The sequence below is a fragment of the Stigmatopora nigra genome, chromosome 11 (genome assembly GCF_051989575.1).
Source record: "Stigmatopora nigra isolate UIUO_SnigA chromosome 11, RoL_Snig_1.1, whole genome shotgun sequence".
In the NCBI taxonomy this organism is placed as follows: domain Eukaryota; kingdom Metazoa; phylum Chordata; class Actinopteri; order Syngnathiformes; family Syngnathidae; genus Stigmatopora; species Stigmatopora nigra.
This window is the reverse complement of record NC_135518.1, coordinates 2920860-2947661: the sequence shown is the minus strand read 5'-3', so window position 1 is coordinate 2947661 and position 26802 is coordinate 2920860. Positions and strand designations below refer to the sequence as shown.

The 26802-nt window shown below is 37.7% G+C and overlaps 2 protein-coding genes and 1 non-coding gene across 39 annotated transcripts in view; all 3 read left to right on the top strand.

The window, feature by feature from the left end:
• The first annotated feature begins 663 nt into the window (after positions 1–663).
• On the top strand, positions 664–7750 carry nifk (nucleolar protein interacting with the FHA domain of MKI67). Its single transcript, XM_077728330.1, has 6 exons — positions 664–950; positions 2065–2193; positions 2824–2932; positions 3909–4120; positions 5752–5823; positions 7266–7750. Exons 1-6 carry the CDS (start codon positions 834–836, stop codon positions 7401–7403), a joined length of 777 nt encoding a protein of 258 aa, XP_077584456.1. The 5' UTR covers positions 664–833; the 3' UTR covers positions 7404–7750.
• On the top strand, positions 5865–5994 carry LOC144204735 (small nucleolar RNA ACA64). The gene has a single exon (XR_013327961.1). It is a non-coding gene; the product is annotated as a small nucleolar RNA ACA64 (small nucleolar RNA).
• Positions 7751–14669: 6919 nt separating the features above from the next.
• clasp1a (cytoplasmic linker associated protein 1a) overlaps positions 14670–26802 on the top strand; it is a 68545-nt gene continuing 56412 nt past the window's right edge. For all 37 annotated transcript variants that reach the window (XM_077728327.1, XM_077728317.1, XM_077728326.1 and 34 more), the window contains exons 1-6: positions 14670–14828; positions 15842–16404; positions 23137–23215; positions 25802–25905; positions 26056–26147; positions 26421–26496. In XM_077728327.1, coding sequence (XP_077584453.1) covers positions 16210–16404; positions 23137–23215; positions 25802–25905; positions 26056–26147; positions 26421–26496 — 546 coding nt within the window. In that variant the 5' untranslated portion in view covers positions 14670–14828; positions 15842–16209. The remainder of the gene's footprint in view (positions 14829–15841; positions 16405–23136; positions 23216–25801; positions 25906–26055; positions 26148–26420; positions 26497–26802) is intronic.

The window sequence follows — 26802 nt, the reverse complement described above, 5'->3', positions numbered from 1 at the left end:
TATATATATATATATATATATATATATATATATATATATATATATATATATATATATATATATATATATATATATATATATATATATATATATATATATATATATATATATATATATATATATATATATATATATATATATATATATATATATATATATTAAATATATATATATATATATATTAAATATATATATATATATATATATATATATATATATATATATATATATATATATATATATATATATATATATATATATATATATATATATATATATATATATATATATATATATATATATATATATATATATATATATATATATATATATATATATATATATATATATATATATATATATATATATATATATATATATATATATGTATATAGTTTACTCTGAAGTGGGAAACATTACTATTTTATATTCATTTTTATTGTTTTTTAAGGATTAATTAGTAGGATATTCTTTTTAAGAATACTCTAAATATATTTTCTTGCCAAAATATTAATTAATTTTTCTAGAGTATTCCCTACAAGAAGAAGAAACACCGAGAGTCTATGGAAAATAACATACAATAGCAAAATTGAGTATGGAGTACCAAACCATTCGTACATTCATGTAGTATACAGACAGTCCTCCATACCCGTAGAGGACGCTGCAAATATTTTTGTTTCTAAATCTTCGCAAAGCTTTGACTCATGACTCGTTAGCATTATTTCACCACGTGGTGAGCGGACGTGAATTCTCGAAGATCAACGTTGTTTGTCCAGCTTTGCTGGTATTTTCATACCCGTTCATTTATGCCATTTACTGACTAACTTATCGACATGACTGAAAGCGAAGGAAAACAGAAAGTGAAGCCGGCAAAACAACTACTATCATTGAATCCTGAGCAAGAGCAGGCTTTTAAGAAGAAGGTACAGGGTGTAAAGAAGTTCAAGAAGGTAGGTTAAATTCTGAATTGTCTCTAAATTGGACATGAAAAGGAACGAACCTATCAAACAAAATATTTTAGATGTTTGGACTGCTGTGGCCTAAAAGCTGCTACCTTTTATTCGGCCTATATCTATAGTGTACACGCCTAATGAGAACATATGCGGATCGTGAAATAATAATTTGCTGTGTCTAAAGGTGGTTTGAGCATACCTGTCAACTTGTGCGTTTTATACGTGTTTTATACGTTTTTTACCATTTCAAATCATGTACGCCGTACACCGACCTTTGTATGGGGAAAAATCACCAATATTTATGAAAACCGATCTCAACAAGTTTTGGCTAAAATCCAGATAGTCTCGTAGGCTGGTAGCCAACGACGCTACTGTCATCGATCGTTACTATTGTCACGGTATACCAGCAAAAATTATCCTCAATCGTATGTATTTTTTTAGCGGTGCGTACGGCAATATCGATAAAGGATGACATGCGCATGCGTAGATATACATAGAGTAAATATCGTGGAAACAAGCATGGAGGAGCCACCTTGTAAAAAAACGAATTACCGAGTAAACATGCGTCGTACGGTGTTTGTACGGGGAATCAATCATTTATAAGGGCAGTTATCGGAGGAGATTGACAGGTATGTTCAATTTGAGGTATATTAGATTAATTCAGATGCGACTTGTCAATAAAGTTAGGTGTTTTGAAAAGTATTTTTTTGTTTAAAACTAGCAAACACGTATTCTACCTCAGGGGAGGCTAAACCGATTATCGATGGCCGCTCTAGGTGCCGATTTTTGTTCCAACCAATCCAGCACCAACACAGAAATCAAGAAGCACCTGACTGCAATCAACTGATATCACTTGTAGGACACCAGATTGGTGAAAAGGTGTCCTCTTGATGGGTTGGAATGAAAATCCGCACCCACTGCGGCCCTGTCTATGTGGAATAGTTTGGACATCCCTGATCTACCTCTCTGATCTTCTTTTGTATATGTTGAAATGTGCAGATTTTATTCAAATTTAGAAAGCATATTTTTCCTTGGTCATGTCTCTGAAGTTAACCTAATGTTCTTATAATGTTCTCATTAAATATAAACATTTATTTCTTTTGTATCACAGAATAACCATTTGACGCCTGGGGTAATTTATGTCAGCCATTTGCCCCGTGGTCTTTTTGAGCCTCAACTCAAATCCTATTTCAAACAATTTGGGCATGTCACACGTCTACGACTGTCCAGGAGCAAAAAGGTAATTTCTGAACAATTTCACTCAATCTTTGTTTGCCCAACAGACAGGTTCACTCGTAAGACAAAAGTAGTATACAGGGAGTCCTCTGGTTGCAACATTTCCACTTGACAATGCTCTTGCCTTATACACTGTTAGGTCCCCTGCATTATAGTTTTTTTTTTTAAAGCAGTGTATCGTTCTTGTATGGGTTTGTGCGCCGGGAGTATCTTTGCTTTTTTCGCCCTACTTTTCTCACATTATGGCCCCAGAAAGGAAAGTTGGGTTTACTAGTTAAAGTCTGAAGGAAAAGCAACTGTAACTGTAACTACTTTTCCATCTTATCCCACGATGGAATGTTTGGTCAGAAGCCTGGCCTCTTTTATCCATCTCCGAAACTCCGGCGGCACCGAGGTCTTGCTCCTTCTGCTGCGTATTGTAACAGCTAATCCCATGTGTGTGACAGCGTAGGCATAATTGAATGCTTCCAAAAAAGAAGTCGCCGAAAGAAGCCAGGCTAACGGAACAAGGAACAATGGAATGTATAAAGAAATATTAAAATGTAATTTAAAAAATAAAGATAGAAGGGCTGTAAAACACGAAAAACATAAGTGTACAGAGCTACTGCCACTGGCCCGTTGTTTTTGTTTTCAGACAGGTGGAAGCAAAGGTTACGCGTTTGTGGAGTTTGAAAGTGATGATGTTGCCAAGATTGTCGCGGAGACCATGAACAATTACCTGATGGGAGAAAAACTAATTAAATGTGAGTATTGTTTGCATGTATTGTGTCATCGAAATATTGCTCATTTGTCTCCAGTACAAGCAAAGCAGCAGACTTATTATTAGAGGATGAAAATAATTGAACTCTAGAGAATGTGTAATTGAGTGGGACTAAAGCTGGGCGATATGCCAAAAACTGTTATCACGATAAAAAACAAAATTAAATTATCAGTCTATCAATAATAATCACTAACTATCACATCTTTTTTTGTTTTTTTTGTTTCAAATACAGTCATACCTCCACCTATGAAATTATTTGGTTCCAGAACTTTTTTCGTAACTTGAAAATTTAGGTGTACAATTGTCAATTCTCTAATTCGTTACACGGTCCTCACACAACTACCAACTAAACCCTTTAAAATTTGTCAGTGCCTTTATTTTTATAAATTCACCTTCAAATCAAAGGTTGATGTGCATTATGAAATAAATTAAATAATCAATTGAAGTCATCATCACCAATTGGCAAGCAGACTTTTCAACCTCATAAAATTAAAGTGTAAATTTAACTCACATATGGCCATTTATAACCAGAAAATTTATAACATCATGAAATTGTAATTTCTGCTATTAAAAACCATCAGGTTTTCATTTAGATACTTTTTTCAAATTGAATAATTTGATATTTTCCATTTACAGGCATATTAACTTATGATACTGACCTTAATAATGTGCTATTGATTTATGCTGTATCTCAGAAATACGGCGTGCAGATTTTCCCTTCAAAGTAACACGCTTGTATTTCCTATTAAAACCATCAATATGGAGGTGAAAATTGTGAATCAGGGAGCGTCTTATATGGGGAAAATTGTAAAATTCAACAATTTTAATGGTGCGGCTTATACGTGGGGGGTGGCTTATGCGTATAAATATGGCAATTCTTATAAAGGTGGAATGTTGTTAAGTAAAAAAAAAAAACAACCTGCAATTATTTGCATTTTTTTTTTTATTCTGAATTTTAGGCCATGTAATTCCACCAGAAAAAAGGCATGAGAAGTTGTTTGTTGGCTCTCGGAGGATGTTTAAAAAACCTTCCAACCCAGCTGTAAAAGTCTACAACAAGAAGCGCACACGTGAGCAAGTCACTAAGATGACGAACAACCTCCTAATCAGGGAAGGGAACCTCCGCAAAAGGCTTGCATCTAAAGGCATTGACTACGACTTTCCAGGATTTGTGAGTGCTTCCAATTTTCTTCTTATATTGTTCCATAATTTATGAGAGTAGGAACTGAGATTCCTAAATTGTTACATATAGAATTAGGGAATTTGAGATAAGATAATTGGCTCTGTACAACTGACAATATTTCAGTTTTAGTAACAGTTTTTTCTGCATCACACACAATCGATAAGCAAAGCTCTCTATCTTTGCCAATAGAATTAGAATACATTTACACATCGGTACACCCGCTACCAAATTGCCTAATCCAGTTTTTCTCAACCACTGTGCCGTGGTAACCTGGTGTGCTGGGAGCGATCCTCTGGTGTGCCACTGGGAATGATTTGCCAAGAACTCATACACTGTAATATTCCGAGAGAGAAATAGTTATAATATGAGATTAAAATTGAAATATCATGAACATGGTACAATATTACAAGATTAAAATCTTAATACTGGGATATTGTTATTTTGTAACTTATTCTTATGTAAGGTGAACTTGAAGTTGTTTGCATTCACAGACTTTAACTTTTGCTGACCTAAAATCTGTGTGAGTACAATATGGATTTTCGTGTAATATTACAAGATAAAAGTAATATTAGGAGAGAGAAAAGACATACTGTTACGAGATTCATGGTGGTTTTATGTTTTGTGAACCGAAAGTTGTACGGTTTCAAAGTCATCAACTTTTGGTGAAATGAAGTCTTTATGGGCACAACTGCTTACTGTGTAATATTAGTAAATTTAAATATTGAAATGAAATGTAATAACATTTTCAGATTAAAATTGTTACGTTGCTTATTTTTACATCACTCTACGTCTGCAAACATAAACGACAATTTTCAGTGTGAAATTTGAATTTGAAATAGTTTTGACTTTTTTTGTGTCTCTGTTGATAAGTTTGCTAAGAATGATTTAATGCTGTTAATTTTAAATAAGATTTTCAGATGGTGCTGTCCATTTTTTTATAGTATAAAATGTGTCGCAGATCAAAAAGTTGGGAAACACTGGCCTATATAATATATAGACCAGCCACCAACCCACCCACTCGTCAGCTGCCAATCAGAGTGAAGTTTATAATTAAATATTATTTTGATTCACTCTGTTTGCTACTTAAATATATAGTAAAATATTAGAATCGATCTGACTGCTGAGGTAGGAACGAGCAAAATAAAATTTCTTTAAAAAATGTAAAATCTAATTGTCCTGCAAACCTGATAAAACGACATAAAATATTAATTAATATCAATTTAATACGATAAATAATGCGGCTAATAATTGTCGACAGCCAGCTAAAAAAAACCTGAGTGCTTGGAAAATTAAATTGGCATGAATATTTGGAGCTCTTAAAGTGCAAGACACATCGACTCATGTCTATTCACGATAACATGCCCCGCTTGACCATCACTGGCTGCAGATGATCACACGACATTGTTTGGTCAACCAGTGCTGCGAAGAACTTATCTTGTATTTCCAAAAAATCACATTTTATTTTACACAAGTAGGGTTCAGTGAATGTGAATATGAAACTGGTGAGGTCTGGTATGTCCAGCAAGCTTAAGAACCACGGTCTATATTTCAGTGGTGGTAAAAATACTCCATTAAATAACTGCAAGTCAATTTTCACTGTTTTTTATTTTATTTTTCAGGCTGCACACGCATCCTTTAAGAGGATCAACAAGAAGAAGAGGAATTCCTTGAATCAGTCTGCTGATTGTGATGTAAGAGGCATACCATTTTTGTACTTTTTTTTAGGTGTGGCACTGACTGAAAATGACCCCAGATCGATCTATGATCTAGGGTCAGATAACTGTGCCTAAAGTAATGTGGTGCATTAATAACCTTATCATGTTTGCTTTAAAAAAACAAGATAAAATTATGCACCAACATGCAGCTCAGATGAAAATCAACTCCAAGGAAATACTTATGATCAGCTTTTATGTAGCTCCGCCATAGTTTGGAGAGAGCTAAAAAGAGAGTTGTTGTTTTGAAGCCAGGCTCCTGTGGCAATCTGTGAAACTGCAGAATTTTAAATACCATATTTACTCTCATAAGATGCCTGCCCGTATGTGCCTTGAAATTGCCTTAACATTGCCTTAAAATTGTTGAATTTTATAATTTCTCACGTATAAGCCACCCCCTGAGTCCCAATTCTTACCTCCATATTCATGGTCCTAATAGGGAGAAAATATGTTCCTTTGTAGGAAAAATCTTAAGAAAAATCACTTGGTGTATTTCTGACAAATTGTATGAAACAAACATATTTATTAGGGTCAATGTCATAAGTTAATATGTATATCTTTGTAAATGCTAAATATAAAATTATTCATTTTGAAAAGGACCTTGATAATTATAGAAATTACAATTTGCTTACCACAAGTTTAAGATGTTGTGGCAGTCACACTGCTTTTGATGTCAAAATATCTAATTTATTTTGATGGTTACCAATAGTTGCCACCTTTGAACAAGAATTTAAGTGAAAAAAAAATCAAAGTCCAATTTTGTTTTATTTTAAAATCAAGGCTACTCGTGTCTGGCCAGTCAGAGCACGTTTAACTAGGTTTAGACGGCAGCGCCCTAGGTAAGATGGCCGTGCCCCGAGCGAGCAGTGACTGGAACTTGAGGTTTCTTTTAACGTTTTATGCAAGACACACCTTTTTTCTTGAATTTCATTTGTAAACATCAAAATACATTTTGTTTAGTGTTTTATCTGTTTTCTCTAGTTGGGAATAAATGACTGCATCGGTCGCGTTGTCTTGCGTCATGACGTCATTGCGTCATGACGTCATTGCGTCATGACGTCATTGCGTCATGACGTCATTGCGTCATGACGTCATTGCGTCATGACGTCACGGCGTCATGACGTCACTGCGTCACGGCGTCATGACGTCACTGCGTCACGGCGTCATGACGTCACTGCGTCATGACGTCACTGCGTCATGACGCCATTGCGTCATGACGTCATTGTGTCTTGGCATCGTCAACTTGCAGTTTTGTACATGTGGTGTTTTTATGTGCATTTAAGCCTTGTACTCGATTCAGTCCTTTTTTCCGTCAAGTGGCATATGTTCAAGTAAATACTAGTCTTCCCTTGACTCATTTTCCTCAGACTAGCAGTTACCCCTTGAACGGCACAATAACTTGTCTGTCACACTCTCTCCAGGACACCACACCAATGTGCACCCCTTCTTTCTTGGAGAAGAGGAAGATTACGATGAATGATGATAACGAAGATGATGAAATAATCTTCAAGATGCCATTGGTACCAATAGATGAGTGCTGTTTTGGAGGAGGAAGATGAGGAGAAAGGTAATTCTAAAGAGGAAGAAATCTGCAAAGCTGATGAGGTGACTGAAGCGGATGTATAACCAGTCATATTTTCTGGGGGACGTGTGGTTTACAAAGAGACTTTTAACGGTGGATTGTGTTTAAGTGGGAGTTTGTTTGAGGTGAAATTCCTATCAGAATTTAATGAATAAACACGTGCACACAAAGGTTGCTTTTACAATTGTCATCAATTAGTTCAGCATAATCTGTTGTCTTTGTGAAAAGACCTTGCATTTTACCGATTTTTTTTTAATGATGCAATAAGCTGGAAACATTTGAATTGTATAAATATTGTTTTCAATAAATGTTAATGTAGTCTGATGTTACTGATATTTCTCAATTCTTTGACGTGGATAGCCATAAGAGACATTAACAGCCCTAGTAGACTTATGCTGTTGACCGAGAAAACTTAATTTGGTTAGGCTCAGTATCTTGATATCCCTATTTTGATAATAGATTATTTTTGAAACACGGATACATCTTACTGAACTAAATATTTTTTATACCCGACTGACATGAAATTGTAATTGTCTTCATTTTTTTTTAATTTCACCTAATTGGACTTAAATGCTGTAATGCTAATTTTTTTTAAAGTGATGACTTTGATTCCTTTCACATTTATTCATGTGATAACCCACAATTTTATCATAACAGTATTTGTTGTGAGCCGCTGTAATTTTATTTCTGCCTGTTTGAATTGTACAACATAAAACTACTACTATGCTACATACTATGCTACTTCGCGTTCCACTTATTGCTGCCTGCAGACCTTCGTGGATTTTTTTCAGGATTTTTTTTTAAAGATATTAAATTAAAATTATAAATTACATTGTCCTACAGGGTGTGGAAACAAAATATTCAATTAGAATTAGTAATTTCATCATTTTATAAAATATGGATGAAACAGGACTACTGGAAGAGGATGCCGTCCCGAAAATTTCTTTTCAAGGACGAACTTCAGAAGACAGGTTTCAAAGCCCACAAGGATCGAGTGACTCTGCTATGATGTTTTTGAATTTCCCAGTTTTCTGAATAAAAGTTTACATTTATTACATTTGCAGTTTTTTTACTCTCTATATATACTATATTTGATTTGTTTGTATGCACCAACATATCTGCATTCTAATGAGGAATAAAACACCTGAATGAACAGCATATTAGCCTGGTGGTGGTTTTGGTCACGTGTTATACGTTTCTATAAGCGTTTTTTAATGGCGCCCGGCTAATTCGCGGTTTCACCCTTTTGCGGGGGTGTCCCGGTCCCCATTAACCGCGACAAGCGAGCGTCTACTGTAATGGGATATATGCATGCAGCATGACTACTATTTCCAGTTAAATTATCTGATACCTGATTTAATCTATGCCAATGAAATTTGGTGACAAACTGAAAAATATCTGACAGGGTAAGCTCTGCAGTCAACCTCTTACACTTTAGAGAACAGAATAAGTCATGACTTTCAGAGTTTGTTTTCCATTCAACAGAGCACGCCTACATTTCACATTAACTACCGATATGGCAAAAGATAAATCAATGATAAGCACTAACTAAAAATCAGAACCTTCACTCAACAGTTTGCAATTGTGTCAAAGCATACTACAGACTGAGGGTTCTCGCCGAGTCCGTCACGGCAGGAAAAAAAAGTCTCGGGTAATGGGAATAGATAAAGCGTGATTTATGGATGGGTGGATGTTTTATGTTAACATTCTCACGCGACTTTTGTCCAAACCCTGCACCGTAGAGGGTTGACATTATGGTGGCCAGAAACTGCTGTCGGATCCAAACCGTGCATCGTAAAGAATTTAACCTTTTTTTTTTATGGTGGCCAGAAACGGCTCTCGAATCCTAATAGACGAGTGATTGAATTTCTTCACCTTTTCTAAGTGTGAGCTCAAGCTTTGATAATTTGCAAGTATTATCAATGAGTATGCCTGACCTGAAATATGTTAGCTTGCTGCTCTCTTGATCTATGGAATATATTAGGTGCTATTGACAGTAATAAATTAATAATTAGTAAAGGGAGTGGGTTGTTGAAAAAGTAAGGCGGCCATTAAACAAAAAGTAATTACCAAAATGTTCTGTAAGTTTGGTGCCGATACATCAAATTGCTTGGGAGCTATTGAAGATATTAGGTTCTAATAACAATAATAGGCTAATCATTAATAACATATTAACCTATAATTGCTCCTCCGTAAGAGCTTCTTTAGGTTTGGAAAATCCCCCACTTCCGGTCCTGGACTGGATGTTGCAATATACTTGTACCGTCCAAATATATCGCAACATTCTAGTGAACAGGTGATAATATAGAAACATGGAGCTATTTCAAAAAAAGAGAGCAAAACCGTCTAAATGCTATGGGAAAAATATACAAAAGTAGATTACCCAATTCAATGATGTGATACAACCAACCAGCAAAGGGTAGTCATGATGCTCATTGTAAGGTTTGTGATTGGGATAGAAAAGTTGCAGCATCAGGTGTGTATCATGAGAGAGAACACTTCAAACCAAGACTACATGAGAAAAAAATGAAAGAAAATGCAACAACCAAGTTTGCAAAGTTCAAAATGAGCTTAGGAAATTATTAGCTCTAGAGATTCTTACTGCCTGGCTGAAATGCAAAATGAACATGGGATGTTGCTTTTCTTAAACCAGATGAAGAACATTTGAACTTGGCCAGGAAGGCAGTTTCAGAGTAGAATGCTAATCATGTCTAATAGTTATTTTCAAACATGCACATTCTATTATTTTGTGATTAGATTTTTGATGTATTGATGTGTCACACACTAATAAAGTGTATTTAAATGTGTCATTTTTGTTGGTGCTGATTCACATAAGGATACTGAAGTCCATATAAGGATTTTTGTAGCCTGTCTTACAGATTTATGTAGTCCTAGGTTGACCGGTATGTAAATAAACATATATGCTTAAACAATGTGTGGATACTAAATTAAGGAATACTTGTGATATAATAAATAATTTGGAGCTGCAGCATGTTTGCACACATCAGGTGTACGCTGCCCTCTTAATAATCTTCCCCTCTGCAAGTCAACATCTATTTTGATTTGCTATCCCCAATATGGAGGAGCAATAAGTTAAAGATAAAAAAAGACAGGAGAAATGAAAAGACATTAAATGTGCACTGACCGGTAAGAGTGAAGTGGTGGAAAAGCTTCAAATTGATTGTTGAATAGGCTACAAAAACTTGTGTTGGCTTCGCTGAATGTAGTCAATGTGGCGTTTTGCTTTCATGCCAGAACAAAAAGACTGGCATCTCGACGCCTAACCCTTTGAACAGCTGTACTGGCAAAAGTATAAAAGATGTATTGTATTGTTAGGTTCGTCAATAATTATACTTGAATATAATTATAAAACACTGCAGGCAGACATCTTGATTAAATTATTGACATTTAATTAAATTAGCCTCTGATGAGCAAACTTGCAAGTGAGATCATTCCGACTTCGTCTCCGCCGCCAATGGTTCCACCGTGCGGTCATTTCTCCTGCCCCTTTAAGGCCATAAATCAAAACATTTACAAGGTTATTGATTAATCTAACTGCGTAAGCAAAAACAACATCTGCAACAATCATAACATATCAGATATTCAATAATAACAATTAAGGGGAACTAAAAACAAACTCCATTGGAATTTAAACAAACAAGCCTTCATTCGACAAAACAATTCCATAAAGAAGCAAAAAGAGCATCATGATTGCTGACAATATTCGAGTAATCACGAACGTTGCTTGGATAGCAATCGGGGTGCAAAAGCATCTTCTTAAGCGTCCTTCTAGATTTGCATTCCTTGGGTAGAAGTCGAGTAAACAGTCCTTGCAACGAAGACTCGGTGACTTGTTACGATCCCGACTTCTCTTCAGACAAATTGAAGAAGCTTTCATACAAAAATGATTAAATGCACACATATACATATATAATAGTATTACATAAATAATCCAACACATATTTACTCGCATATAAGTTGCCCGCATCTTTACCAAGATGGCGCATCACGCGAAAGCCAGTGGCAGGCTCTGTCCACTCTTATTTGTGTGTCGTGTTTTGCAGCACTTCTATATTTTTTAATTACATTTTTAATATTTCTGAATACATTCCTTTTTCCTTTACTTTGTACTTTATACTTTTTACTTTAATGTTTTTATAACTTTCTTTGTTGTGTTAGCTTGGCTTCATTCTGCTTTCTGCTACTTCTTTTTTGGAGCCATTAGGCCATGCCTACGCTGTCATACACATGGGACTAGCTGTTACAATACGCAGCAGAAGGAGCAACACCTCAATACCACTTGGAATTCAGAGCTGGACAAAAGTGCCGGGAGAAGAAGCAAAGCTTCAGACCAACCATTCCATCATGGGATAAGATGGAAGAGCTGTCGGTGCTTACCAGGCCGGAAATGAGGGCTTCTACTCTGCTACCGTTGTCTTCAGCTCCAGACAACTGGGGAACTGTGCGGATAAGCTTGGAAGGGTGACTCTGCATATTCTCTACCTCGATCTGAGTTTGCAGAAGTTTCCTGTGTGTGGTTCCAGTTTTTATCCAACTTTACAATGTCTTTTTCTTGAGTCTGTATCCGTTTTTGCTATCGCAACCAAGATAGTGCCGTTCAAGTGGCAGCCGGTGGCGCTAGCTCCATTCACTCTTGTTCGTTTTGTGTTTTTGCTGCTTTTCTGTCTTAATGATTTGATGATTCTTTACTTGTAACTACAGGCGCTCCCCTACTTACGAACAAGTTAGGTTCTGAGCGCTTGTTTATTAGTTGAAAGTGTTCATAAGTTGAAATTGTTCCTAAGTTTAATTTTTTCAAATTGAAGTTGATTCAGTGCTATATTTTGTATTATAATTTATGTTTAAGGCCTATATAAGTATATTGAAAGTTTATATAAGTGCATTTGTATATTTAAGGCTTGTATAAGTAACCAGCATTGGTTTGTACTGAAAAAAACATTTAATAAAATGGAGAGAATACATACAGGACTGTATACATACATTAGAGAGATGTACAAGAAACTGGCCGAAAGAAGCTATCTAATGATGATTGCAGTTTTCTTTTTTTCACCATAAATACGGTAGCACTGTATGCATCATTCTATTGATTTGCAACCTTTGTACAACGTTCAATATTTGGGTCCTGCTGCTCGATTTTTCATTTTATAAATGGTAATGACGGTCGAACGATTCAAATTGTATACCCGTGCAACGCTCGCCACTTTCTCACATGCATCAAGCTTCTTTATTATTGCCACTTTCATTTCAAATGAAATGGCTTGCCTCTTCCTTGCACCTCCCTCACTAGAAGCCTTTATTTTTTCACCAACCATATAGATTATTGGATGCACAAGATATTTAATGATAGAAATGAAATAAGGTTCTTTGCGCACTGGAGATACGATACGCACTTCCATACTGCAGAGGAAGGGAGATGCTGGGTAAACTGAGTTCCCACAGCGCCAGGCGTCGGTATTAGCGGCGGAAAGGAGCACTACTCGGAAAAATGTGCGCAATACAAAATCGAGCTTACGAACGTTTTGCGACATAATCGCAATTTGCAGAATGTTCGTATGTACCGTTTGTTCGTAAGTAGGGGAGCGCCTGTATGTGTTTTTTTTCGGTATCTCCATTTGTTTTTTGCTGATTTTATTTCTTGGATTGGATAACTTTATTCATCCCGTATTAGGGAACTTTCATTTTGACAGAAGCAAGAAAAGGCATCGTTATATGATTTGATTTAATGATTCTTGATGATTCCATAGACTTTGCTTTGTTGTTCTGAGGCCTTTGCGACTGTATTTTCTAAATTGTAACTGTGTGTAAATATGCCTTTCCTGTATCTGTATTCTCACCCTCTTGCTACTGTGACAATGAAATTTCCCGAATATGGAATGAATAAAGCTATCCAATCCAATCTAATCCAATAAATCACTTCCCGATTTGGTAGTCCCGAGTCCTCAAAAATGAAATATGAAATTTTGGGTTTGCATTGGGCTCGGGCCTGCAAATCAAGTTAATTGCTCGGGCTGGGTTGGGCTGGGCTTTAAAAGCCGTGGGCCGGGTCGGAATTAATTTTTTTTGGCCCGATCTGACCTCTAAAAACTCACCAGACATCACTCTGGTGAGTTTTTAAGTGTTTAAAAATAGTTCCCTTGATGGTTTCTTTTGAGTGTTTAATGAGACTGAAAAATGTGTCATTATAAAGTTTTGTGGCTTGTTTTTTTGTGTGTGAAAACTAGAGCTCTCCAACCTATTCCATAAAGAGTGGGTACAGGATTTAATTCCACCCAAACAAAGGAACACTTTTTTTGCCAATCTGTTGTCTTGCAAGTCTAATCATTTCATTGTAGACATTGTCTGCACTGGATTGGGTGGAACAATAAACAGTACCCACGGTGGCCCTTTAGATCATGTTTGGAGAGCCCTACTCTTTGAATGTGTTACGATCTCGCCGCGTAGTGCGACGCGATCGTAGGGGAAGATGAACCCAGATGCAGAGTCGCCGAAGTAAATGGAAAGGTGAGGCAGATCTGTAGCCTTGTAGGTTGATTTAATAAACGGGGTAACATAACTTAAACAACTTGGCTTGACCACTCATTACAAACGAAAAGAACATGCGGCGTGGCGTCAATGGAAACAGCAATTACTACGAGGATTAACAGGAAACGTAACCAGGACGAAACCAGACGATCCGACAGCGTCCACAGAAAATCATAATGCTTAAATACCAAAAATAATCTAATCACGTAATTAGTGACAGCTGATAATTATCGTGACGTCATGCCAGGAAAGGCAATCCAGCCACTCCTGACAGAATGTAGTGGTGTGGCATTATCGAAGACATTCTAAGCAGATAGTTTAGATGCAAACGATTTATTTCATGACTGCCAACAAAGTAATGCATCTCATTGTATCGTACAAAATTCAAAACAACCCCAGAAAATAAATTATTTTGAAAAACTCAGTTTTCAAAAATAATTTAAAAATCAATTAATTAAAAAAACTGTCAGGGTCATTTATTTTTTTATTTTAAAGATGAATGCAATACGCTTCCGTTGAGATGAGCCTTTATAACAGATGCCTAAGTTTGAACCGGTGGTCGTTTTCAGTCAAATGTTTTTGGCATTGTTGTCTCAAATTAAGGTGATGTACGGCTTTTACCACCATCGTCCACCAGATGTCCTCATCGGTTCTTTAGCGGTTTCGCTTGGCCATGCGACAGTTCAAGTTCCAGCATCATTCCACGACCAACTGCGCATGCGTTTGACGATCCCATTCTTGTGCTGCAGGCAGCATTCCGGGTGGGAGTGAGAAAAAGACGATATATTTAGGCCTTATACCGAAAAAAACATTAGGATAGGATCCATCGAAACCACTTAATGCCTCAGAACAAAATATGGTACGTATTCAAATAGTTAATTCACGTCGCTAGTCCTTTATTGTCCTAATTGTTTCTTTGTGCTTTGCTTCTACACTGAAAGGGAGCGCTTCGCAGGAGACAAGCTTATTTTTTCTTTCTATATCTCTAACTACTGAAGATAAACTAGCCAGTGGTTTTCTTCCTGAAGTCGTAGTTGTAACGAATAATATTTTTTTCATGATTTTTATGCTGACAGTTTTTTTTTGCGTTTAAATTTAAATAGGCTGGCAAGGTGCTTTTGCTTTATTTGCTAACAGTGATGGTCTATCCCCGAGTTAGCAAGAGATCAGCTAACACTGCATAAAACCACATTAAAAATGGCTAGGCACACAAAATATGTTAGTCAGATTTTCATTGACAAGAGCAATTAAAGTTTAATTCTGACAAGATAAACCTATGACGTTATTTTGATATTTATGCAATGCATGACGTGGTGTAAAACATCGCGTCCCTCTGTAATAATGGGTATTGTGATCGATTAACACTTGTTTATCACCCTAAGACCACGCTTAAATGTTCAAAAACTCGGAAATAGTACTCTAAAATGTGCTTAAGGCGTGTTTTTGACCAGCTAACAATTCCAAAAACACAACAAGTGTTGCTTATGTAAATAAGATGACACTTATACTAATACCACTTTGCTACCACGGGAAACCTTGTGTAATACAAGAATTACGGCCGGAAGGGACCCATCATTTTAGAGATATAGTCATTTTCAGGAAGATTTGTCAGAATAAGATCAAAAAGTTTGAGTTTGTTGTCACAAAAAGTTTTGAAAAATGGACAGCGTGTATTACAGAGCAGTGTGACAGCAGAGTGAATTTAATTTTCCCAGTGTTTCCCTGGCAGTAGCAAGTCATCTAGCTGAGCACGTAAAGTTGTCAAAAAAAAAAACAAAAAAAAAAAACATGTTTGGACAGGACATATATCATTCTGAGATTTTCTTTGCAGCTGTTGCTGTTTTCACTCAACTACTTTCTGATTCTTCTAAGGTTTTCCATGGATATAGAAAATGACATGAAGATGTGATCTACCTGGCCGGAATCCTTCTCCAGTAGCTGCTCTGATATCTGCTCCTTCAAACACGGGTGTGGTTTGCAAAAAGTAAAAACCCAAGTAAAAGGAACTACCAGACTTCCTCCAGCTGCTGCCCAGACACACATGGTGCATTGCTGCCATTCCCAAAGTCCACCCAAATCAGTCCCATAGGCACAGCCACTAGTTTGCTAGTGTGCTAAAAGTTGCCACAAAATCAAAGACGATTATTTAGAGTTCACCACTTAAATTACACCCAGGTAGTCGAGGGTACTGGTCTTTGTAGGAAAGACTGTCAAAAGGAAATTCTCAAAAGGCCAGGTTGATGGAGCCCAACATGGAGAGCTGCTTAGCCCAGGTCCTACAGAAAGATGTGGGCCGCCGTCTTCAGGTGGGGCAAGAGATCATCGACTACGTCTTAGATAAAGAAAGGTCACATGATCTTGAACAGGATCAGACTGCTCTTGACAAGATGGTTGATGGAATTGCCTGTTCCTGGGTCAACTCCAGCAACTTCAAGGTAAACTGGGACCTGCAAACTCGATTGTTTTTCCAATTTATTCCATTTGAAAAATGATTTTCTCTAAAGTAGCACAACAAAAAAATGCTTCTTGTCATCATGGAGAGGAAAATGTTTGCAAACTCATCCACCTTTGGATGAGAACGGATTCAGCTCTCACCCAAATGTGGATACAAACATGTCGCGGAGTTTGATAATGCTTTTTTTTTTTAGGTCAAAGGTACACTCTGATATAAAGAATTCATCTTTTAAAATGCTAGGCTCCACTGTCAGTCAAAGTTTTGTATTCCGGGAGCTTGATTTCAGCTTTGGCGAAAGCTTGAATAGCACTCCGGCTCGGGGAGTACAGACGCTCCCCGACTTACGAAAAAGTTAGGTTCCGAGCGCTTGTTCATAAGTTAAAATTGTTCAAATTGAAGTTGATGCAGTGCTATATTTTGTATTACAATTTATGTTTAAGCCCTAAATAAGTATATTGAAGGTTTATATAAGTGCATTTGTTTGTTTAAGGCTTGTATAAGTAACTAGCGTTGGTTTGTACTGAAAAAAAAAATTTAGTAAAATGGAGAGAATACATACAGTACTGTATACATACATTAGATAGATGGAAAGAGAGATTTACGAGAAACTGGCCAAAAGAAGCTGTCTAATGACGATTGCAGTTTTCTTCTTTTTTTTCATCATAAATGTGGTAGCACTGTATGGCATCATTCAATTGATTAGCAACCTATGTGCAACATTGAATATTTGGGTCCTGCTGCTCGATCTTTCTGTTTATAAATGGTACCGACGATCGAATGATTCAAGCTGTACTCCTGTGCAACGCCCACCACTTTCTCACGCGCATCAAGCTTCTTTATTATTACCACTTTCGTTTCAAATTAAATGGCTTGCCTCTTCCTTGCACCTCCATCACTAGAAGCCTTTCGATTTTTACCAACCATATTGAATAATGGATGCAAGAGATATTTAATGATAAAAATTAAAAAGGTTCCTTGCACACTGGAGATACGGTCACATACTTCCGCAACTTCCGCACTGCAACGAACTGGGCAAAGGAAGGTGGGTGCTGGGTGATCCGAGTTCTCACAGTGCCAGTCGTCGGTATTAGCGGCGGAAAGAAGCACTGCGCGCAATACAAAGTCGAACTTACGAACCTTTTTTGACATAAATGCAATTTGCAGACATGTTCGTATGCACTGTTTGTTCGTAAGTTGAATGTTCGTAAGTAGGGCAGCATCTGTACATGCAAAATCCACACATGTGGACCAACCTGGATTTGAACCCAGGACCCCAGAGCTGTGAGACTGACGTGCTAACCACTCAATACGCTGGGCCGCCTAAAATATGATTGATGAAAAATAATTTATGCTGTGTCATGGAACTGACAAATAGTGCAGAATGTAGGGTGCATTTTGCTTAAAATTGCTTGAGAAAGGCTCGTGTTCAATGACTATGAAATAGACCAGTAAAAAATATATGATATGGTGGATATTTCATGTTTGTCCAAATATCAGTAGTCCTACAACAATCATGTGCAGGATGTGTTGCTATGGGTGCCACCATTACAGTGACTGAACGATTTGTTTATCTGACAACACTGGTACTAGCTTGGCAACAGGGCTACGGCGTGAAGTAAAAGTAACACAATGAATCTTATGCTGTATAATGAAGCATGAGACAGTGTAGCCCTGAGCAGCTTATGTTTAGACTGGAGAGAATCTGCTTAACTTTGGAAAGCCTGTTAAAGCACCCAGTTCCTGGAGGAAAGACAGATTTCTTTTCTACTTTACCTTAACAGATTTATTTATTTTACTTTATCCAACTTGTTAATTATAATACAACATAATAAAACACTAGCCATATTAAAATTACCCTGTATACAAAATATTTAATTGTGATTGTAATTTTAGATGTATGTTTTGGTTAGATTTTGATTTTTTTAAAATAAAGTTTTCATAAACAGTGGATAGTAGAATAAGTCAGAATTTAAATCTTTTTTTTTTCTTTACATGACTGAGGTGTTCATTTTTTTAATGAAGCAAAAATCTACGAAAATGATGCCCCCAGTTACAATGCTACATGATGACATTTATAACGTATATTAGTTAGATATGTATATTTGATGGAGACTCTTCCCTAAAGGGACAGACATCACCAAATATGAATGAATGAATATTCCCCTATTCATACCATGAAAGTCCATATTTTGCTTTCTTCGGTCCAGAACAAAATACAATGCACCGTTTTTGGTGTTTGTCTACACATTGCAAGTTTCATAAGGTGGTCATAGGCTGTTATTTTTGTTTAGTATTACATTTTACTTAAGCCAGAGGGTAATAAATATCTTGAAAATCATCAACCTTTCACGGAGAATGTACACCTGACATGCCGCGATAATCGAAAAACAGCAAAGTAGGATCATTGTTACTACCATACTACACATTTCCCCGAATTTTTGAGATAGTGTAGACCAGACACGGCCACTCTTATTATTACTACGTACTACGTGTTTTTTTGCCTATACAAAAATACAAGTACACATGTACACTTATCAAGAGGTCTTAATTATTAAATGTTCCAATTATAGCCATAAGAAAATACATGTAATGTATTTGTATCTAAGTGTACTTTATCATAGAATCGGTGAAATTGAAGCCGCGATACTTGAGGGATAACCGTATCACCACCCGATTTGGCCATTTGTTTTGGATCAAAAAGTATGGCATCTGATGACAAATCGGCTCCGAAGCAGTAGTCGCTTGTGCTTTGAATACCATTGATTTTTGGGCTGGTGTAAATCAAATCACTTGGCAAACAAGCCCGCTGAAAGGGGCTACTTCTCTTTAAAAGAGATGATAGTAATGAGCATCGTGTTATATTTGAAAACATAGGATTTCCTGAGGAACGACAAACATTGTCATTCCCTGTTTACATATTTTTTTGTATTATTGTTGGGCAAAGACATATGGGTGTCGGATTGGTATTGGCTTAGCATCAGATCGTTACTGGATCGTATTGGCAAAGTCAAAATATCTGTATTGTGAGAGCCCGGTGAGAGTTATTGGTTGGTTGGGTGGGTTTGTATGTTCCCACTGTAAAAGGTGGTACTGTCTGTTGATAGTCAACGTGATCCCTGATACCAGAGCTGTTAATAGTTGCTGCCTGTGGCAAACACAACTTTTCACTAACGTCACTGGCCATCCCGTGGGTTGACGTCTGACAGGTCGTATTGCTGCCTCTAGGATACACTGCTGCTTTGGCTTCACAAAAATGGTGTGCAACTAATATATTCTCAAAATAGGCTGAGTGCTAAACTTTTATTTGAACTATAGTTTTGGTTCTGTAATAAAGAACAGATCTAACTGCAGTTTGCAACTGCGGTAAGATGGGTATTTCTGTGCGGTTTTATCACTTAATCACAAGAAAATCCAATTGTGATCATGTTTGTAATTCTTTTTTGGTTGTAGTAGGGTACAGAGATATCGGGTCTGCTACCCAAGTTTAACTCACATAATTGACAATTATTATTTTTTCATAGAAAGAAAACTCATAACGCCCAGATCTATGGGAAAGTAAAGACTTGTTAACAACCCTGACATATTTGAAGAAGGGAGAAAAAGGAATTTCCATGTTACTCAAATACGCATTGCTCAGTATACTATAGCACTTGAGAAACCACATTCATCTTTATCGGATAAAATAGTATATTTGTCTGAGTTGGAACTACCAAACATTATTACAAACATTATTTTATTCTTGGCACTTCAGTGTACACGCATTCGTTTCACAGTTCTGAGTTCGACGGTTCAATCCCTGGTGGGTTCTGAGCTTCCTGGGTGGAGTTTGCATGTTCTTCCCGGATTTGAGTAGGTTTTCTCCGGGTACTCTGGTTTGCTCCTACGTCCCAGAAACCTGCGTGGTGGGCTGTTGCACACTCTAAATTTGCCATGGAATGAGTTGTGCCCTGTGATTGGCTTGCCTGGTGCCCAAAATGAGCTGTGCGGTAGGCTCCAGCACCCTCTGTGAGCCTTCTGAGGATAAGTGGTTCCAAAAAGGAATGAATAAATTTTTTGTACTTTACATTAATGAAAAATGATTGGACATCTTTGTCTGCACATTTCGCATCCCTTGTAATAAACTGCAAATTTCCTGCTCTTCTGTAAAACTGTATTACCTTGACATACGAGAAATTTGAGGTACAAGTAAAATTCCGAGCAAACATTTGTCTTTAGATTGAGACAAATTTTGAGATACGAGCATATGAGACAGCTAGGTGGCCGAGGCGCGAGTGGCTGCTTATGATTACAGCGTACTGTTTTTCTTTGAGGGTAGTGTGAAGAAAAGGCATATGATGACAATTGATATTAAGCACGGAATGATCGAAATACATGAGTGGTGTACACGTTACGGAACAAGCTCGTCCATATGAGAAAAGCACCCGGACAAGTTGTCAAGTGGTCTTGTTATTCTTTTGTGAGGACACTTGCAGGGAAGACAAAAGCAAATAACCCTAAATAGGTTACTTTTAAAAACTCCGGCTAAAAGTGTAGACAGAAGCAAGGCAAAAAGAGCCAAGCCGGAATCCAAATCGTTACATAACTCGTGCGACGCTGCCTACTGTCTTTGTATGGAGGATTAAAAACACCACGAGCATATGGAAGTCAACTGCCTTGCCACTCTTCTGGGTTGTTTCGAATTGATTTATCGTATTGCTTTAAATACGCGATGATGCTATTTTTAGGGTAAACATCGCAGATTTGTACTCAATAAGTAGCGTGTCGCCAAGAAGGGAAACAAACCAGTCAGCGGAGCGGTCAGGATGATACATAATTTTGAATTTAGCCCAAAACCAAGGCGCACCGACTGATTTGGCATCCTGTTCATTTTAGAGAAAATTTTAGACTTTTAGCTGCGCCCTATCAGTGAAAATTCGGTATTACTGTGTAAATATATAGATAGGCAAAAACGTAAATACTTTAAATATTGTACTCGCAGTGAAAATAGCTCTCCACTTGATTTAGATAAAAAAAAAAGAGGTTAACGGGAGTCCTTAAAGGGGAGCCCCCTTCAAGCGAGGTACAGCTTTGCGTTTGGGATGAAACAGTGTGAAGGCTTTCGTGATTCTAAACGACCTAAAAAACACCATTGTATGTCAGTCAAAACCTTGGCTCTGTTCAAGTTTTTAAAGCATGAGGACAAACTTTTTTATTAAGGCATACCATGAAGCTAGCCAGCAGCATCTCCACACATAATGATGATGATCTGCACGTTCAGTTAATTTTTGATGGAAAATGTCCGGGAAGGCATCCTCTTACAAAAAAACTTGGTTCGGGAGATAACCATTCTCTTAAATAATTGTTTAAAGAGCACAATAGATAGAATGCTCAGGGTATGCATTACATTGTTGTTACCACTTTTTAAAACAGTTTTTGTACATATGAATATCGCCTCCAAATATCGGTTATAAGCCTCTTAACTACTCATTCATTCATTTTGTGTAATGCTTATCATCACGGTTTGCGGGGAGTGATGGCATCTATCTCAGCTGACTTTGAGCCCGAGGCGGGGGACACATTGAATTCGTGGCCAGCCAAGAGGCAATTTTGAGCGTTCAACCAGCCACCACGCATGTCTTTGGTGGAAACCGGATTACCCGGAGAAAACACATGCAAAATCCAAACACAGGAGGATCGTCTTGGGATCGAGCCCATGACACCACAACTGTGATCCAACACACTAATTACTCAGCCCCCCCTCCAGCTACTAATAATCAGCATCAGTTGCGGCCGATGCTTTTTGCTGTATTTGACCAAAGCAAGGAAAATTGTCTCCTTTGTCAACAGTCGGAACAGCCTTCGGAGAGTTGCTGTGCGTAGGACACCAGGTGCAATTCAGACGCTGTAATTGAGCTAGGGCAAGGGTGTCAAGAGGCAAGGGTTGAATCAAGGGCTGCTTTAACGTCAACTTGATTCCACGTCGGCCGGACCATTTTAGATATAATATTTAGATATATTTTTTTATAAATGGATTAAAACAATGTTTATTTTAGCTTTTTTAAAAATATATTTTTAGATTTTACAAAATGATTTTTTTAAGTAAAACAGAAAAAAATATTAAAAAATTACAATTATTTATTTAAAAGGGAGAATATCAGGAAATGTAATATACATCAATACTCTTGATTTTAATTTGATCCTAAAACAGAAAGTCGGCACTTATGATTTACTTTCCCGGGCCACACAAAATGATAAAGCGGGCCAGATTTGGTCCCCGGGCTGCCACATTGACGCGTGAACTAGGGCTTTAGTCTACTAGTCAACTAATCACAAAAAAATCAGTCTTTCTGCCTGTCTCTCTCACTCACTTGCACACTCACCTTGTCTCTCAGTCATTCTCTCACACACTTCCCTTCTCAACCCGTGCAGTGTTTGATGGACAAAGACTCAACATCCATGAACAAAAGTCAATGCTTCCAATCACAAATAACCTTTGTCCCTGAAAAGTCAACAAAAACTGCACTAAGTATGTAGCTCTTCATGGATATTAATCGAGAGTTAAAAGACTAAAGAATTCTAAGAACAATTAAACAATTTTAACACCTTGTTTTAAATATTTCCCTTGGGTTAATCATTAGTGCGAGTGGCTGTTTTTTCTTTATACCCTCCGTATGTATAACCACTACTCTGGTAATGTTATGATACTAATAATGATCAAATATCACTCCACCAGGTGGCTCTGCTAGGCTTGGACCTCCTCTCTGCTTTGGTGACAAGGTTACAAGACAGATTTAAGGCCCACGTGGGAACAGGTAAGTTCCAACTATTATATCTGTATTTGACACCTTTGTTTGCTATCAAAGTTCATTCAATTTATTTTATAGTTTTCATTGGGACTCAAGAAATCCATTAATAATAATAGGACATGGGCTTTGTCATCATCATTGACTCGACAAAAGCCTAATTGTCATCATAACCAGATAACTGCGTTTGACGAAATTGGTAGTACTTCTCCACAAGGTGCGCTTTCTCGGTAAAAGGCTCAAATAAGTGATAATTTCAGACTTGTTGGCTTTCTGCTGTGATGGAAACATCGCATCACCCACTGAGTGCAACCAAATCCCGGCGACTGCAAAAAAAGTTTGCCTCGCAGATGCCAACAAAGAAAAAAACAGATCACTTACCTCTCACTGTTTCCTTACTTACCTTCAGTCAGCCAGTAGGAGGCAGATCACCACCCAACGTCTTTCATGTTACCTCACCCCGAAGTTATTACACAGAAGGGATTGTGGGTCGTGCGACCGCAAGTTCAGAGTGCTGATGGTTGTGGGGAAAAAAACTGTCCATAAACCTATTTGTCCGTACTTTGTGAGACCTGTAGCGTTTGCCAGAGGGCAGCAGCTGGAACAGGTTGTGACCAGGGTGGTATGGGTACCCGACAAGGTTTCCGGCTGCGCTGAGGTAACGAGGGCTGGCAATGACTTCCAGTGAGGGCAGACAACAGCCGGCGATCTGCTGGCGAGTGTTAATCACTCTCTGCATGACCTTTTTGTCTGCTGTCGTGCTTCGAGCATACCACAATGTAATGCAGTATGCCAGGATGCTCTCCACAGTGGCTCGATAGAAGGTTACCAGAAGCTTAGTGTCATGTTGTTCCTCCTGAGTACCCTGAGTCCCTTGTTTCTGGGCCTTCTGCACTACTGCCGTGGTGTTTGTAGACCAGGAGATCTTATCCGTGATGTGGACTCTAAAGAATTTAAAGGACTGGACCTTGTCTACCCATACTACATTTATGAGGAGTGGGGCCAAATCTGTGCTGTGTTTTGCGAAAGTCCAGGATTATTTCTTTCCTTTTTTGTGGTGTTCAGTGTGAGTTTGTTCACCGAGCACCACGAAGACAGTTTGTTGACTTCATCTCTGTCAGCCGACTCATCCCCTCCTGAGATGAGTCCGACCACAGTGATGATGAAGTTAGACTGGTGGGTTGGTGTACAGTCGTATGTGTAGAGGGACTACAGAAGAGGACTCGGTGCACATCCTTGAAGGGAGCCAGTGCTCAGTGTAATGGATAAAGAGAGGTGGGGACCAAGTCTAACACTTTGTGGTCGGTTGGTTAAGAAGTTCTTTATCTAGCAGCAGATGGGAGAGGATAGTCCAAGGTGGGAGAGTTTGTCAACCAGAATGTCCGGTATTATAGTGTTGAAGGCTGAGTTATAGTCAATGAAAAGCATCCTCACGTAATTACCGTGGTACTCCAGGTGGCTGTGCTGTGTGTAGAGCTATGGCGATAGTGTCCTCAGTGGACCTGCTTGCTCTATAAGCAAACTGGTGAGGGTCAACTGAGGGAGGGATTGTATAACTGATATGGCGGGCGACCAACTTCAAAGCACTTCATGATCACAGGCATGAGTCCAAGGGGCCTATAGTCATTGAAGCTGTCAATGGTTGGCTTTTTTGGGACGGGTATAATAGTGGCAGATTTCAGGCAGGATGGAATGATGGATTGTTGCAGGGAACAATTGAATTTTTTTTGTGAAAACACCAGCCAGCTGGTCAGCACAGGCTTTGAGCGCCTTCTCAGGTACTCCGTCGGGGCCAGCAGCCTTCCTGGTGTTCACAGACTGCATTACCAGTCTCACTTCATGTTTCTGAAGCTTCAGTGTACTGCTGCAGGGTGGTGGTGGGGGTGTTGAGACTGGGTCTGATTCGTCAGTCTTAAAGGAGGCAAAGAAACAGTTCAGTTCCTCAGCAAGTGAGGCATCTGCGTTAACAGACACATTATTTTCATTGTAATTGGTAATATGTCGTATTCCCTGCCACATCTTCTTTGGGTTATTTCCTGTGAAGTGCTCATCAATTTTCCTTGTATATGCTACCTTGGCCTTTTTAATGCCCCTGTTAAGCTCTGCTCTGGCAGCGCTGTATTGTACTATGTCTCCTGACCTGAAGGCGCTGTTACAGCATTTGATGAGTTTGATACTAGTGTCTCATTGGTCATCCAGGGTTTTTGGTTATAAAAAAACGGTATTTGTTTATTAATAGTGACGTTGTCCGTGCAGGTTTTGATGTAGGAAAGTACAGTGTCTATGTAGTCCAGGAGGTTGTGGTGTTCAAAAAGTGCCCAGTTGGTGCGGGAAAAACAGTCCTGCAGCTGGGAAAGGGAGTCCTTGGGCCAAGTTTTTATTATGTTTATTTGTGACCTTGTTAGCCTCCGGAGTGGAGTGTATGCAGGGGTGAGGGACAGGCAGAGATGGTCGGATCCAGCCAATTGAGATATTATTGTCTCATTCTCACAAACTATTTTGAGTCAGGATTATTTTGTTTGAAAGAAATTCTTCCTCTCTGTATCCAATTGTAATCAATGACATCCCACATCTCTCTTGTTTAAACTCATTCAGCTCTACCTAGTCTTATTGATCGATTGGGAGATTCTAAAGACCAAGTCAGAGAACAAGACCAAGCCCTGCTGCTCAGAATCATGGAAGAAGTTGCATCTCCACAGGTATAAAAACTATATTGGAGTATATGAAACTGCATTATTTATAATGCTCAACCAATTGAACTCGTATTTTATTATTTTTGAGTGCATGCTTTCTGCATAAAGCGTTGTTTTCATTCTGTCACATTACATTATTTTTGTGTGTTGTTTCAGTATATATGGGACCGAATGCTAGGAGGGTTTAAACACAAGAACAATAGGACCAGAGAAGGAGTCTGCATTTGCCTTATCGCCACATTAAATATGTGAGACCTCTGTTTTCTTCCCAGTTGACTTTTAAGACATTATGTGAACAATTGAAAATCCGGTTTTTTAAAATGCATTTCAGCCAAATATCAGTTACAAGGTGTGTTTTGGATTTGAATTATATCAACTTTGTAATCATCTGTCATTGTTTTTTTTTTAAGTGAGTGAATGTTTCTTCAAATTATGGTTTAAGTTCCAAAAATTGAATATAGTGTTCTTTTTTCTTGATTTTTTATTATTTGACGTAATTTCCGTTGCCTTTCTTTTTTCAGGTATGGAGCTCAAGGTTTGACACTCAGTAAGATTGTCCCTCACATATGTAACTTGTTGGGTGATCCCACAAGCCAGGTAAGACTTTTAAAAGACTTTTAAACTTTTACCTTTGCGTTCTTTATTACTCTTCTTTACTATAATAACTGCTCATGGATGGAATAAGTGTAATGGTGAGGTGATTATGCAGTAATCAGTGTTAATATTACACCTGCATCTACTTCAGAATATATACTAGATTGAAGTCATTTAATTTGAATATCGGATTAAAATTTACATGTGACTGGTGTACAGTAATCTCTCAATTATCGTGATTTTGCTTATTGCGAATTCACTTCCTTAATTTTTTTTCTGCTATTAATTATATTTTTGTTTTCTTCAGTG